The sequence below is a fragment of the Akebia trifoliata genome, chromosome 8 (genome assembly GCF_017979445.1).
Source record: "Akebia trifoliata isolate Shusen 1 chromosome 8, ASM1797944v1, whole genome shotgun sequence".
NCBI lineage: Eukaryota > Viridiplantae > Streptophyta > Magnoliopsida > Ranunculales > Lardizabalaceae > Akebia > Akebia trifoliata.
Window position 1 is genome coordinate 44903816 of NC_141382.1, and position 13280 is coordinate 44917095.

General features: G+C 35.3%; 1 protein-coding gene, 1 long non-coding RNA gene and 1 other non-coding gene across 4 annotated transcripts; 2 read left to right on the plus strand and 1 right to left on the minus strand.

Moving 5' to 3' along the window:
- Positions 1-2877: 2877 nt before the first annotated feature.
- LOC147397095 (uncharacterized) lies at positions 2878-3963 on the plus strand. The gene is made up of 2 exons (XR_015180729.1): positions 2878-3210; positions 3343-3963. It is a non-coding gene; the product is annotated as an uncharacterized LOC147397095 (long non-coding RNA).
- Positions 3964-7837: 3874 nt separating this feature from the next.
- On the minus strand, positions 7838-13092 carry LOC147397096 (bifunctional protein FolD 1, mitochondrial-like). Of its 2 annotated transcripts, none has more exons than XM_086452542.1 (5): positions 12855-13092; positions 10727-11014; positions 9228-9469; positions 8980-9147; positions 7838-8115 (listed from the first exon to the last, which is right to left on the minus strand). In XM_086452542.1, the coding sequence occupies exons 1-5, from the start codon at positions 13018-13020 to the stop codon at positions 7945-7947; spliced, it is 1035 nt and encodes a 344-aa protein (XP_086308668.1). In that variant the 5' UTR covers positions 13021-13092; the 3' UTR covers positions 7838-7944. The 2 variants fall into 2 exon arrangements, with proteins under 2 accessions (XP_086308668.1, XP_086308667.1); XM_086452541.1 differs by having other exon boundaries at positions 9228-9464; positions 10698-11014; positions 12855-13089.
- LOC147397097 (U6 spliceosomal RNA) lies at positions 8151-8254 on the plus strand. The gene has a single exon (XR_015181248.1). It is a non-coding gene; the product is annotated as a U6 spliceosomal RNA (small nuclear RNA).
- Positions 13093-13280: the final 188 nt, after the last annotated feature.

The following is a 13280-nucleotide window of genomic DNA, read 5'->3' on the forward strand; positions in this document are numbered from 1 at the left end:
TTAAATGGCGTGTATTAATTTTTAGTTGGGCTGTGACAAATAATTTATGTAGTTTGGGTGCAATAAGTAAAAGTTGGGGTGCCAATAGAATTTCTCTAAATTTAGTTGAAGTTGGGAAAGAGATTTACTAGTGTCTCGTTGGAGACTAAAGTCAAGGGACATGTCATCAATTTGAAGGCCAAATGGATATCTCTAATTTTCATCCAAAGCCAAAGAAATTCTTCAAAATTAGCCCCAAAAGGAGAATGAAGCAAGTATTTGAGGTTTGATAAATAATATCAAGAGTTGTGCTGGAGTGACCTCAAAATTATACCTCATGTCTCACTTTCATAACGTGAAAGTGTGTAAGAATCATAAATGTTTTTTCACTTATATCTATGATTATACACACTTTCACGTCAAAAAAGTGAGATATGAGGTACAATCTTGAGGTCATTCCAACACAACTCAATTTGATTTGACTTAAATGTCCGTCTTATAGAGTCGACGCCATTAGTCTCAAGAAAACTTGGATAAGTCAAATAAATTTTAATACTTAAGTGTTCAGATTAAGATTTATTTTTATCTTTAATTTTTCAAAAAAAAAAATAAATAAATAAATATAATGTATAACTCATCCCTGTCTAAACTCACTCAGTCCATTGTCAAGCTGATTCGACGAATTTGGTCAAACGAGATTTAGGGTTGAACTAGCTTGGAATTCAAGCCTACACAGACCGAGTTTCAAGTGGACTCAGACATATATGTTTTAAGCCATGTAGCCATCAATTAATAAAAAAATTTATATAGAATTTAATTAGGATGGAAAGTGGGTATCATTATCATGTGTCAGTGAAAGGAGTGGAATCTTTGTTTGCACCACATGCTCCTCATCTCTAAAAGGGAACCAGCCAAGTACATGGGATGTGCCCAGGTTCCCTTTTTAGCCAAGGAAACTCATCAATGAGGAGGAAATTCAATTATACATTCTTCTTTTTGTGGTTAACTATTCCTCCTAGTGGGATCTACATCTTCATCCACTATCAATCATGATTTTAAATCTCGTTCGAGATTAAGACGACTCGTTTGATTCGTTTCAGTATCGTCCATCAACGAGTTGGATCGACAAATCATTTCAAACTGCCTGATGTGTTTCTCAGATAAGGTGGAGGGCGTTCATTGTTGCACGAGATGACTCGATCTCATTCATGGATGAGATGAGATGTCAAAACGAGTTTTAAATCATGCTACCAGTAAAACATCAAATAGAGATAGTTCAACAATATTTTATTTATTTATACAGATTTAAATATTCGAAAACAGATATGAATTCACTCTTAATAACATAAGATATGACTTTTAACCAAATGGAATGAAGGAAAATTTTGTTTAACTAACCCAAAATCATAGGGATAAGGCTTTGTTGTTAGTGGTGGTGATGGTAAAATAAAAATATGATTTTCAAACTTGATTGATCGAATAATCTTTATTGACATTGAGATGACTTGGGACTAGTTGTCTTGGGATAATCAAATCCTTGCAAAACCAAGATCGCTAAGAGTTCATCCATGCTTTTATTTTATGATATTTTTTAGATTCATGCTATATGATGCAATTCCCATTGTACTTTAATATATTATTTGCAATCACGTTACTGTATAAGTAAGCAAATTAGATCAGTTTGGAATAAAACTCGCATAGGAGGAATAATTTATTTATTTTAATATTTTTTTTACTTTTGAAAGAAGAAAATGGAGGAGCAACACTCATTTGGGGTTTTAGAATAAAAAATGATGGGGCAATGTTTGTTTGGAGCTTTGGAAGAAAACAACATAAGAAGAATGAGATAAAGGAAAAAAAAAGAGGTTTAGTAAATTTATATAAGGGCATTTTGGTCTTTTTCTATACTATGGTAGCAAACAACCATTTCATAATTTCTTGAACTTAATTATGAATAGTTTTGTATAGATTTACTAATAGGTCTCCCGGATCTAGTAGTAAAAAGCTTGAATTATGTGTCTGAAGATAGTACATTCTCCAAAGAGGAAAGATGTGTGAAAAAATAAAATAACAAAGAGAACAAAAATGTACAAAACACAAGGATTTATGTGGTTTGATAGTGTGCCTACGTCCACGAACTATGACCTCCCAGTGTTTGAGCAAGCGGAATAGGGAGCAAACGAAGGCTAAAAAGTCGTAGCTTGCAAATAAAGGTATGAGCATTCCTTTAATACTTCTGGCTTTCGAGAGTCTCTTTGTAGGATACTTGGTCAAAGTGTGACCCATAGACCATAAATCAGTACTGTGACGAAGCGATTGTTGCTCACCTGACACGATTGTATGAGTTCACAATTCACCCTACACAATTATCTGGGGTGAACAAGAATTGGGGATCGGATGCAAGCCGCCAATGGCTGAGATGTTCAATCGACTCCCTCCCCCTTTGTGGGGGCCTGAACCCCTACAAGTGAGTAGAAAAGGGAGAAGGAAAGAGGCCCTGCTGAACCGTCAATAGAAGATAGTACCTCAGAGAATTCTATAAAAAAAATATTGTGTTAATATTTAAAATTAAAAATTATATTTTGCTTTTGTTTTTCAAGTTATATTAAATATAAAAACATTAACTGCTGAGTTAACTCGATTAATTGATTCAAACAAGTTCTCAAACTAGCTAGCTCAACTCGAAAATTCCATCGAGTCGAGTTTCATGTCAACGAGTTCTAAATCAGAAGTCCACCCCACTTTTTGAGAAATTTCAATTCCTTGGGAATTTTCTATAGAGAAAGTCATTAACTTTCCTTAATTTTTGTACCAAAAGTCCAAACTCATTACATCATTGGAAAAATTCTAGTGTACGTCTACGTTGGATACAGAATACCCAATACTAGTTTAGATGGGAAGATATTCCCTAACAAAACTGATCCCTAGGAAACATATATGATCTATAAAAATTTGTAATATTCTCTTCCCTCTCAGCCCTTCATTGGACATTTTATTGTCCAACGTCGGTTAACACCAGAATGTTGTGGTAATAAAAAAATCTCTTCTCCTCACTATACATCTCATTGCCCAATCACTAGACATGCACTATCCCTTCATTATTCTTCTCCACCACTCAAATCTCTCTCTCTCTTCTCTCTTTTTCTCTCATTCTCATGGACAGCTTCATCAAACACACCCTAACACTACTAACAGTCATCTTGGTTGTCAAACCAAACTATACTTGTTGTGGTAGGTGTTCTTCTTTTGATTTTTTCTTCCTTTTTTTTTTCTTAATTTATATATTTTTTGTTGATATATTATAACTTTTAATTAATTTTTATTAATCTAACAACTGGAAGTGAAAATAAACCCGTTATGCAGGATCGAATTCCAGTGAATTAACATCTACTTTTTCATCATCGATCATCGGATTACTACCCGTAGATCCAATACAATATCGGGTTTTTGATGGCAGCATTGAAGGATATCGTCGAAGGCTTGAACCATTCCAGCTATGCTTATTGTGTAAGTGTTGTGCCGCGGGCAGTGATCCAAACACATGTACTAGCATGCCTTGCTGCTTCGGCATTGACTGTCAGCTCCCAAACAAGCCTTTTGGTGTTTGCTCGTTCGTGCCTAAGACTTGCAATTGCACTTCTTGTGCAATTTGAGAGAAATTTGGAAATACTATGGCCAATAACTTAGTTATTCGAAGCGTCACGAAACATCTCTATATGCAAAATAAGCAAGAACATCTTCAAAAATTAGAAATTTATTTATTTTATGATTGAAAACCAGAGTGGAAGAGCGAGATTTTAGAGAGCTGTGATGGCATGTTAAGTACATGATTTCGATTGCTAGGATTAGTCAGAAAAATTGATTGACTCAAGTATGAGTCTCTCACTAGACATTGTTGTGATATAGATTTAATTTTAATTGTATTTTTGGGCTTTTTAATGTAACTATGGTGCAACTATTAGCCACTCAATTAAGAAAAGAAATTGGGGATGTGGATGGAGCATCTTTATGTACTGTTGTCGGACATGGGATTCTTTAAAGGTGTTACATTTCAAAGAGACTCATTTAATGCATGTTGGTTGTTTTAAAGGTACCTTTTGAGGGTTTCGGAGGTTTGGATTGGCATATAGTGCAACTTACCAGACATATTAGGTCATAGGAGACTTTCTCATTCATTATCTGATGGAGTTATCCTTTATACATAATTGATTGAATCGTCAATAATTTAGTGTGTGAAGTGCAATTAAATTCATTTGAGGGTTATATTAGACTTTACATATTTAAAATGTTAAAACATAATTTTAACATATTGTGATTTTTTTCTAATAGGATCTAACCTATCACATATCTCAAACACATTTTTCATTCAATGTAAAACGAGTTAAGGGTACTTATCTTGTGTTATTGCGAAATCATTGATTCAAGATGTTTGAAGTGTGTCTTTCGATTCATGTGTTCCTCGAAACTTTCGAAATCCTGATCAAATTAATCATTTCTTCTAGACTCGCCTTCTCCCTTTTTTCTATGTGAATCAGTTAGAGTTGTAATGATAGATAGATATTATTCTTGTGAACACTCTTCTTTGTATATTTTCCACAATTAATAGGTTCTCTATATATTGTCGATATGAGATTATCGATCATCTTTTATAGATGAAGGTTGAAGGCTTAGAGTTATTCTTTTAGTAAGTTTCCTATCTATCAATGTCTCTTACTAACTTTAAAGAATATTTATAATTCTTACGATATTAAAACCCTTTAATATTGATATCCATATGTATATAAAATCCTTGTGCAATTAAACAATCAAAAACCGTGAGGTCAATGGGCCACACGTTATAAAGTTTTAACAGATTACGAGTTTTTTCGGGGTGGGGAGTCCAACACTCCGATTTTAAAACAGCCAACCATTTTCAAAATTTTGAAGGAACCCTCCTTGCATACTGACACGTAATTTTTTGGCTTTATTTCAAGTCCTTACTTTTTCATAAATATTTGAGATACCTCCCTGAAAACTGGGGTTGTCAATGGGTACCCATTTACTCGAAATCAAACTGAAACCGAAATCAAGTACCTCGATATTAGATCCTTTTTACTGGAACCGATTAGAGTTGGGTCTAATATAGAACTAAAACAATAGGAATCGGAACCATTAGGTTCTATTTGATGGGTACCTACAAGTACTCCGAACCGATTTATTTTTTCATTTAATTTTACATTATATATGATTTAAGATTTTTCTATACTTTAAAATTAACATATATTATATAAAGTTCTTCAATTTTTCATATAAACTAAGTATTGAAACTTAAAACAGGCCATCTCTTCGTAAAGTTTATTAAATTGTAAAGAAATGGATTTAATTTTTGAAAAAAAAAATACTATTAAATCATATTTTTAGTGGAACAAATTATAATTAGGTTGATACTTTGCATATAATTTTTTTATAATGATTTTTTAAATATTCTTTTTTCTATTCGATTTTTGAGAATTGGAACCGACGGCTACCCATGATTCTTAGCGATTTTGGTTCCATTTATTTTAGAATTGGAATCGGAACCAACAAGAACCAGAATCGAAAAAATAAAAATAGTGATTATGATTATAAGAACCAAATCGGAACCGATTGACACCTTTACTGGAAATACCACGTGTCATGATGCAAGGAGGGCTGACCGCTTCAAAGGTTTTTTGTGTGTGCGCGCGTGAGAGGGGGGGGGGGGGGGGTTGGTATGGCTTCCATCATGAATAATTGTTCTTGCCACTAGCCCTTAAGATGATATTAAAATACGAATGTCGACCGGGCTAGTCAAAAAGGATTTAGAGGCCAAGGAGAAGTTTTTGTGAGTTAGTGTCTCATTGACTCACCCACAAATTGAGTGAATTTGTCTATATTTTTGAAAAAATCGACCCAATCTAATATGAATTGATTTTGACATTTTTCTTTTCAGTTATGTATTATTGAGTTTTAAGATATGTGGAATGCAGATGAGGATCTAAAGTGATGAAATTGAAAGGTTTGGCTGAGATGGACACCTTTCAATTTTTAAATTGGGCAATATATTTAACATGACCATTATCCCAAATGTGTGGCCCTGTTATTTGAAAACCAGCTTTGCTTACAATTCAACCTCAACCTCCATCTCCTTTCTTTTGTGTATTCCTCTTGTTCTTTTAAAACCAACTTGAAATATGATCATTTCAGCACTAGTGCACTAGATCCCATCAGAACTTTGCAATTAAACATGTTGGGCTAGAATAATATTAAGATGGGTGACCTCTTGAGAAATCGTGTTGTAACCCTCCCATTTACACGGACTAAGGGTTTGGAATCCCCGTCATATCGACTTTCGTTGAACATGCCCTGACTTTCGAGTAACAAATTATATGAGTAAACTTTTGAGTTCATCATAGATGGTGAAATAAACACACAAAATTTATGACAATGGTTACTCAGAGGAATATATTGCATCTTCATTCAATTTTTAATCACAAAAAGAAACATAAATGGAGAAGAAAAAAAAAAAAAGGGTTTGTTTATTGGATCTTTACCTCTAGAATAACAGTTACAACTTAAAAAAAGATGCAGATGTTCAGATTCAACAAGTTATATATTTATAACTAAGGTTTAAAATCATATCTTTGAGGCAATACTTTGGTCAGGAGAAAATCTGATACTATTGTGATTAAAACATTTCAAGACAAATTGATTTATACCCAAAACATTCAATGTTTTGAGGTCAATGTTTCACTCTGGTCTCAGCCAAAATCGAAATGCCTTGACCAAAACCATGCAACAAGTCTAACAGTGCGCACCATCCAAGAAGCCCATACTTCTAAAGGCACCAATTTTGTTAAGTTGGTTAAAGTCTTTTAAGTGTTGATATCACGAGCAAAGTTCAAAATCCGCCTTCACCTACTAATTACTTGCCATTAATCTCACTTGCCACGAAAACAAATTCAGTGACTTAGATTTTAAATAAAATCAAATGAGGAAACTTAACTTTTTAGGGGTATCCAGATTTTTGATATAAAACTTGAGTGGTTCTGTTTGCACACACTAAGACCATTGTACCCACTTACTTGAGATAACTAATTGCACACACCAAAAAAACTTGTTTTAACCTCCATTACTTATTGCTCATACCTAAAGGTAAATGATTTCTTCTTCCTTTTTTCTTCCTCTCTCTCTCTCTCTCTCTCTCATTTCTTCTTCTTCAATGAAGATTCTAAGTTTTGATTTTACTTGTTTTTCTTACCCTAACACTTTCAATCAAATCAAAACCCTTCAAATGAGAGAACTTTGTTCAATAGGTACCTACCGCATTGATTTTACAATATTCGACAGAAAGTTTTATTCGATAGGTACTTACTAAATTTGTTTGGTAATATTCGATAGGTACCTACCGAATTTGCTAAAACAAGTTCGCTCTAAACCAACTAAACAAAATTTGTCAAAAACTCCTCAAGTTCTTCGATTTAAAATCGTTGTTTGAGAGGTTTTAATAGTAATTTTTCCATCTTCCTTGGTGATTAAATGAAAATTAATAATAATAAATAAATAGATTCAAAGAAACAAGATAACTTTAAAAAAAAATCCTAAAACCTAATTTTCATTTATTTAATATCTCACAAAATTCGAAAGGAGATGAACATGAAGAGAGAGAGAGAGAAGAAGAAGAAGAAAAAGAAAGGAAGAAGAAGTAGGTTTTTTGTTCAGTAAGTGAAGGTCTATACAATAAGTAAAAACAAAAGTGTAAAATAGTAATTTACCTTTTTTTTTTTTTTCTTTTACAAAAGTCATTTAAAGTGGGTGCAATTGACCATCTTGGTGTATGCAAATAGAGCGACACATAAAATTTTGATAATGGACCTATAATATTTCCTACCTTTAATGTTCAAAGCGAGAAGTGGCACTAAAGAAGTCAAGATACATACAAAAATTTAGAAAGAATGATTAGCAAGTTTAAGCAAATCTGTATCCTCTCTTTGCAGAGTCAAGAGTGTTGGATAGGAGCATTGCTATTGTCATGGGTCCAACTCCTCCTGGCACAGGGGTTATGGCTGATGCCACCCTCACTGCTTCTTCATAGCAAACATCTCCAGTGAGATTGTAACCATGCTCGTTACTCGGGTCCTGCACATTTAATTCACAATAATCACACATGTATATTCTCTTTGGAGGTATTCGATAAAATTGGAAAGATACAAAGAAGATTAGCATGGTCCTTGCGAAAGGGTTGGCAAGCACAAATCGAGAAATGTTCCTTTTTTTTTGCTTAGAAATATATATATATAATATATATATATATATATATATATATATATATATAAGAAAATTTATATATACGAATCTGCATCATCCATTGTGAGATATGAATCTGACAATGAGGAACAACCGACCCCATTTTTTATTTGTTTCCCTCTTTATTGTTCAAAGAGGAAGTTGTTTTGTTATTACGTAGATACTTACTTTCTATCAAATACCAAAGGCAACATCAATATAGTGGTTGTCCAACAAAGTACAACAACAACCCTATTTTTTATTTGTTTCCCTCTTTATTGTTCAAAGAGGAAGTCGTTCTGTTATTACGTAGATACGTACTTTCTACCGAATACCGAAGGCAACATCGATATAGTGGTTGTCCAACAAAGTACTACAAATAATAAGATCTTGCGTTGGGCGATTCACATATTGCGCACTTACTGTTTGTTTTATACTCCTAGAAATCTTATTTATGTTTTATCGACTTACTTCATATCATGGTTCAAGCGTTAGAAATCGGTGGGGTCTACATATCTAGATCAATTCAAGGCTAGTTTAAACTTTTCTGCTTGTACCGACGGATCTTCTCAACCTCCTTTCTCTTTTCATGCATAATTTGTACTTATCCAAAAAAAAAAAGGATCAAACATGTCAACATATTTAAATGGCTGCTCCATGCTACCTCACCTCTTAACAGGAATATGTATCCAAGACATGTAGGAACTGAGAGTTTACCTCAACTGGATTTGTCCCCACATCGATCACAATTGCGCCTGGCTTTAGCCAATTGCCACGGACTAGGTTGGCTACACCTGCGGCCGACACCAAGATGTCAGCTTCACGGGTGATCTCTTCTGGATTCTTTGTGAAGGCATGCACGATGCTGACCGTGGCGTGGTGCCTCTGCCCAACAAGAAAACATTAAACCTCTTGAATGACTGAAAGCATAGCAAAGTGGTACATTTGAACTAAAATGATGTTACCTGTAATAGCAAAGCAGTAGGCAATCCTACAATATTGCTCCTCCCAATCACCACCGCTTTCTTCCCCATGATTTCCACGTTGGACCGGATCAACAACTCGATGCAACCCTTTGGGGTGCAGGGGATGAACAATGGCTCCCTCCCCCTCATGGCAAGATTTCCTATGTTCAGTGGATGGAAGCCGTCCACATCTTTTTCTAGGCTCACCACATTCAAAATCTTCTCCTCATCCATATGCTGCTCTAACATTTCAGCCAGTCATCAATAATCGAAATAGGGACACCAAGTTCAGGATGCCCTCACATCCCAATCTTTAACCCAACCTACTTGTGCCTTTCATGTGGCAGTTCACACATCAGAAAGGTCAGAACTGCACCATTCAGGAGGTCACACATGATCTTTCTTCTTCTTTTTTAATAGATAAAAGAAGATTCCACAAATGAAGAAAGAACATATGAAAACTTGAGGACAAGAAGCCCACGGGGCCTAATTTACACCCATGCCCCATCTAAAAAAAGATTGCAGGTCGTTCGGTGAGGAACGGGTTCCCCTTTCCCTCCCTTGTGACCACTCTCTTTCCCTTCCCACGGAACATTACCCCCTAGCCCCCTTGGGGGGTACATTCAGACTCTTCTACAGGCATTCCTCGAAGGCTCGAACCTGTCTATTCCTCTTACTTGAAAAGCTAAAGCTCTTTCAGAAACATCTCTATCTCACTCATTTAGAAAGTAAGAAAGATATGGTAAATAGTCCAAGGAAATCAGATAGTTGTAATTATGTCACTCATGCATCAGGCATATAATATTGGACGATTCCAATCATCTTCCATAGACAGGTCAGGTCTATCATCAATGTATGGGCCTTCTTTTTAGGTAGGACCTCTTAAATGGTGGGTTCTGATACATCTGCATGTGTTCCACGTGTAAGGTAGAGGTAGTTCAGGATGCAATCTTCTCACCTAAGCATTTCACAAATCCAAAATCTGAGATTTGTAGCCTTTTTTTCAATCGGTAAAGATTTGTAGCTTCAATTCATGGTCTATAAAATTCCAAGGACTATGGTGGTTCAATTCAACAATCCAAAATAATCTTTACTATTATAATGAGAGAAGGCAGAGTAGAAGTAGTTCGACACCAAAATTTGAGAGACAATAAATGCCCCCACTTTAAATTTAATATAATCAGAGTCGTTTTGGTATATAAAAAAAATCAATAAAATTGCAACTGCAACCATATAATCCCGTATTCCCATTGCTTAGTTTTTAAAATTACAAAAGTGTCCTCTTTACTATGTAATCTTCAAAGACCCATCAATCAATATTTTAAATTACAAATAAGAACTTTTGATAAATGTGTGTTTGCACATGCCACTTTCTAGTTTTAGATAATTAATATCCATATCATTCTAGAGTATAAGAGTGGATCAATAGAGCAAAAGCCCAAACAGTTATAGCATAGTTTTGGAAATTACTTGGGGTAGAGGAAGTTGCACAAGAATACCATGAACTGATGAGTTCTCATTAAAACTCGACACAGTCTTAAGCACTTCATCTTCTGCGCAGTCACCAGGCAGTTCTGCCATTAAGGACATGATTCCAACTTCTTGACAAGCTTTTATTTTGTTGCGGACATAAGATTGAGAATCCCTTCTTTGGCCCACCAAAATTACAGCTAATCCAGGAACCTTTCCGATGGCATTCTTCATTCTTCTTACTTCATCAGCTATTGCTGATCTTATTTCCTCTGCCATCGACTTCCCATCAATCATTGAAGCCATATGCTCATTGGCTGTTGTATGTGTCAAATTGTCAATGAAAAATATGTTTCAAAAGAAAATATAAGACAGAGAATCCACAATAAAGATTGTTACATTAGAATTACTGCCTTCAAAAGTTTGAGTAAATCATCATTGTCATCAAAGCCTAACCAAAATAGAACTACACAGGTAGACTTCGTTTCAGAAAATAATCAATTCAACAATTCGAAGATACTTGTTAGTGGACTTTAAGCTATTGGGTTGGTTACCAGAAATAATTCATTGGCTATATTTTAGAACTCGAATCATCTATTAATCGAGATTTCAAAGAGGTAATATTTTGGTTACCGGGATAAGCTTTACATCATCTCTGAAGACCCCACACTTCAACACATCAATCAACACTGACCCAACTGCAAGACTAAAGCTACCAAGCTCAAGGAATTAGACCTCTCTTGGACACATACAAATAAAAATGTTGCTAATTGTTAACAAAGATTGCAATGACCTGAAATACCTCACCATTTCCAGGTGTGGAAAGACATACGGGGAGGACGGGATCCCATGTATTGCATGTTCGGCTCTAAAGGAGTACCAGTGGGACAACATGACAAACAACTATTACTCGGAGTTCTAAGAGGATAGTAAATACAGGGATTCTGATGAGTGGCCTTGCTAACATGTAATGAACAAGAAGTTGCCGGCTAGTTTAGTTGGTAAATATATGGGTGATGGTACCATACACCTGGGCTCATTTCTCACCATCACCGAGTTATTGATCTCATTAAAAACAAGCTTACTGATCCCCCCAAAAAAATGTAATATCACTAGTTATTCTAATTATCTAGAAAGAATTTGAGTACGCTAGAAATAGTAACTTCAATCCATTATCCCATCTCAGAAAATTGACACAATACTTGAAATCCAAATTAAATACTAAGCTTAGAAACGAGAAAAAAAATATGAAAAAAAAAGTAACAAAGAAAACCATACCAAAAATAAACCAAAACCACCTAGGCAATAATGGTGCAGGAAGTTAACTTGGGGTTGTAAAAGACCACCACATTCTCCAACTAAAATCCAAGGCAATCCACTTTTTGGTGGCTTTCACTCTAGTGCCCTTCATTTTGGGGCTCCCAAAGATCCAAACCCAAGACATGGTTCTAGCTCTGATACCATTTGATATGAACCTCCTAACCAATAAACCAAAGACTCAGGATCCAATACGGTGTCCAATTTCTATAAAATAGGAACAGTGTCTATGTGGCACGCTTCAGTTGGAGTTCAAAACACCTCAGGCTCCTAACCAAGCCATGCACACAGCCCAATGTGTATATTCTCCACTCCAAATGCGCACGAAGACACGTCCCTATGTATAGGAACAGGACACCATTCTAGATTGCCACTCTAAACCAAAAGCACTACACAATAATGGTTCTTGCGGTCCTAATACACCACACTTCCTAAGCCAATTTCCGACGTGACCAAATCTTGTGCTGACTTTCACTCTGATACCCTTCTTTTTGGTGGGCACAGATCACCTCTTCCGGGATTCGATAAGAACCTAACCAATATACCCAAAGCACCTAAGCAATAATTAACTAATATGTAAACAGTAACATTAGTTCATTCAAAAAACAAGCTATATTTAATAAAAGCACGAATCAAACATCCAATTGAAGAGGAAGAAAGAAACGATGGTTTCAACTAGAACAACTGTACCCATCCACATAACATTTATGCACACAGCATGCTTGTATATATTACTCAAAGAAGAAGAAGAAGAGGAAATGTAGAAGATGAAAGCTGACGTAACATGAAGCACCATATGTTTGAATTTATTCTAAAGAGAGATGAATTGGTGTTACGAACCTTGTTGTGGGTGTGTCAGAGGAATTGTAGAAGAGGGACTCCAAATTTCTGGGAGGTCGAGGCCGAGTATAGGCGGACAGTTTTTGGGAGGAGTTGGAGGAGCCCATGAAGAAGAGAAGGCCTTTGTGCCCAACTTCCGCCATAACCCCACTCCTCTTTGTACCATTTTTTTTTCCTCTCTCTCTCTCTCACACACACACACTCTGCTCTAATTCTTTAGCTATTAGCGTTCAACACTTCAACTTCAACCTCATTACTAAAAAGATGACGAGATTGACGTGGAAATTCTAATTTGGGTGATTTACATATACCCCTTCACGTTTTGCTGAATATATTTGATACCCGTTGTTTTCAAACTTGGTGATATACACACACCTTGACTTCAGTCTATAATAAAATACAAAAATCTGTCATCTTTTGACTCTG

What these genes read in the sequence shown, in the direction of transcription:
- LOC147397096 (XM_086452541.1), bottom strand. Translation starts at nt 13,020, where the DNA reads ATGGTACAAAGAGGAGTGGGGTTATGGCGGAAGTTGGGCACAAAGGCC. An exon ending in TCTGACACACCCACAACAAG is followed by an intron (nt 11,015 to 12,854) that starts GTTCGTAACACC and finishes CACATACAACAG; the next exon opens with CCAATGAGCATATGGCTTCA. An exon ending in TGGGGACAAATCCAGTTGAG is followed by an intron (nt 8,116 to 8,979) that starts GTAAACTCTCAG and finishes TTAAATGTGCAG; the next exon opens with GACCCGAGTAACGAGCATGG.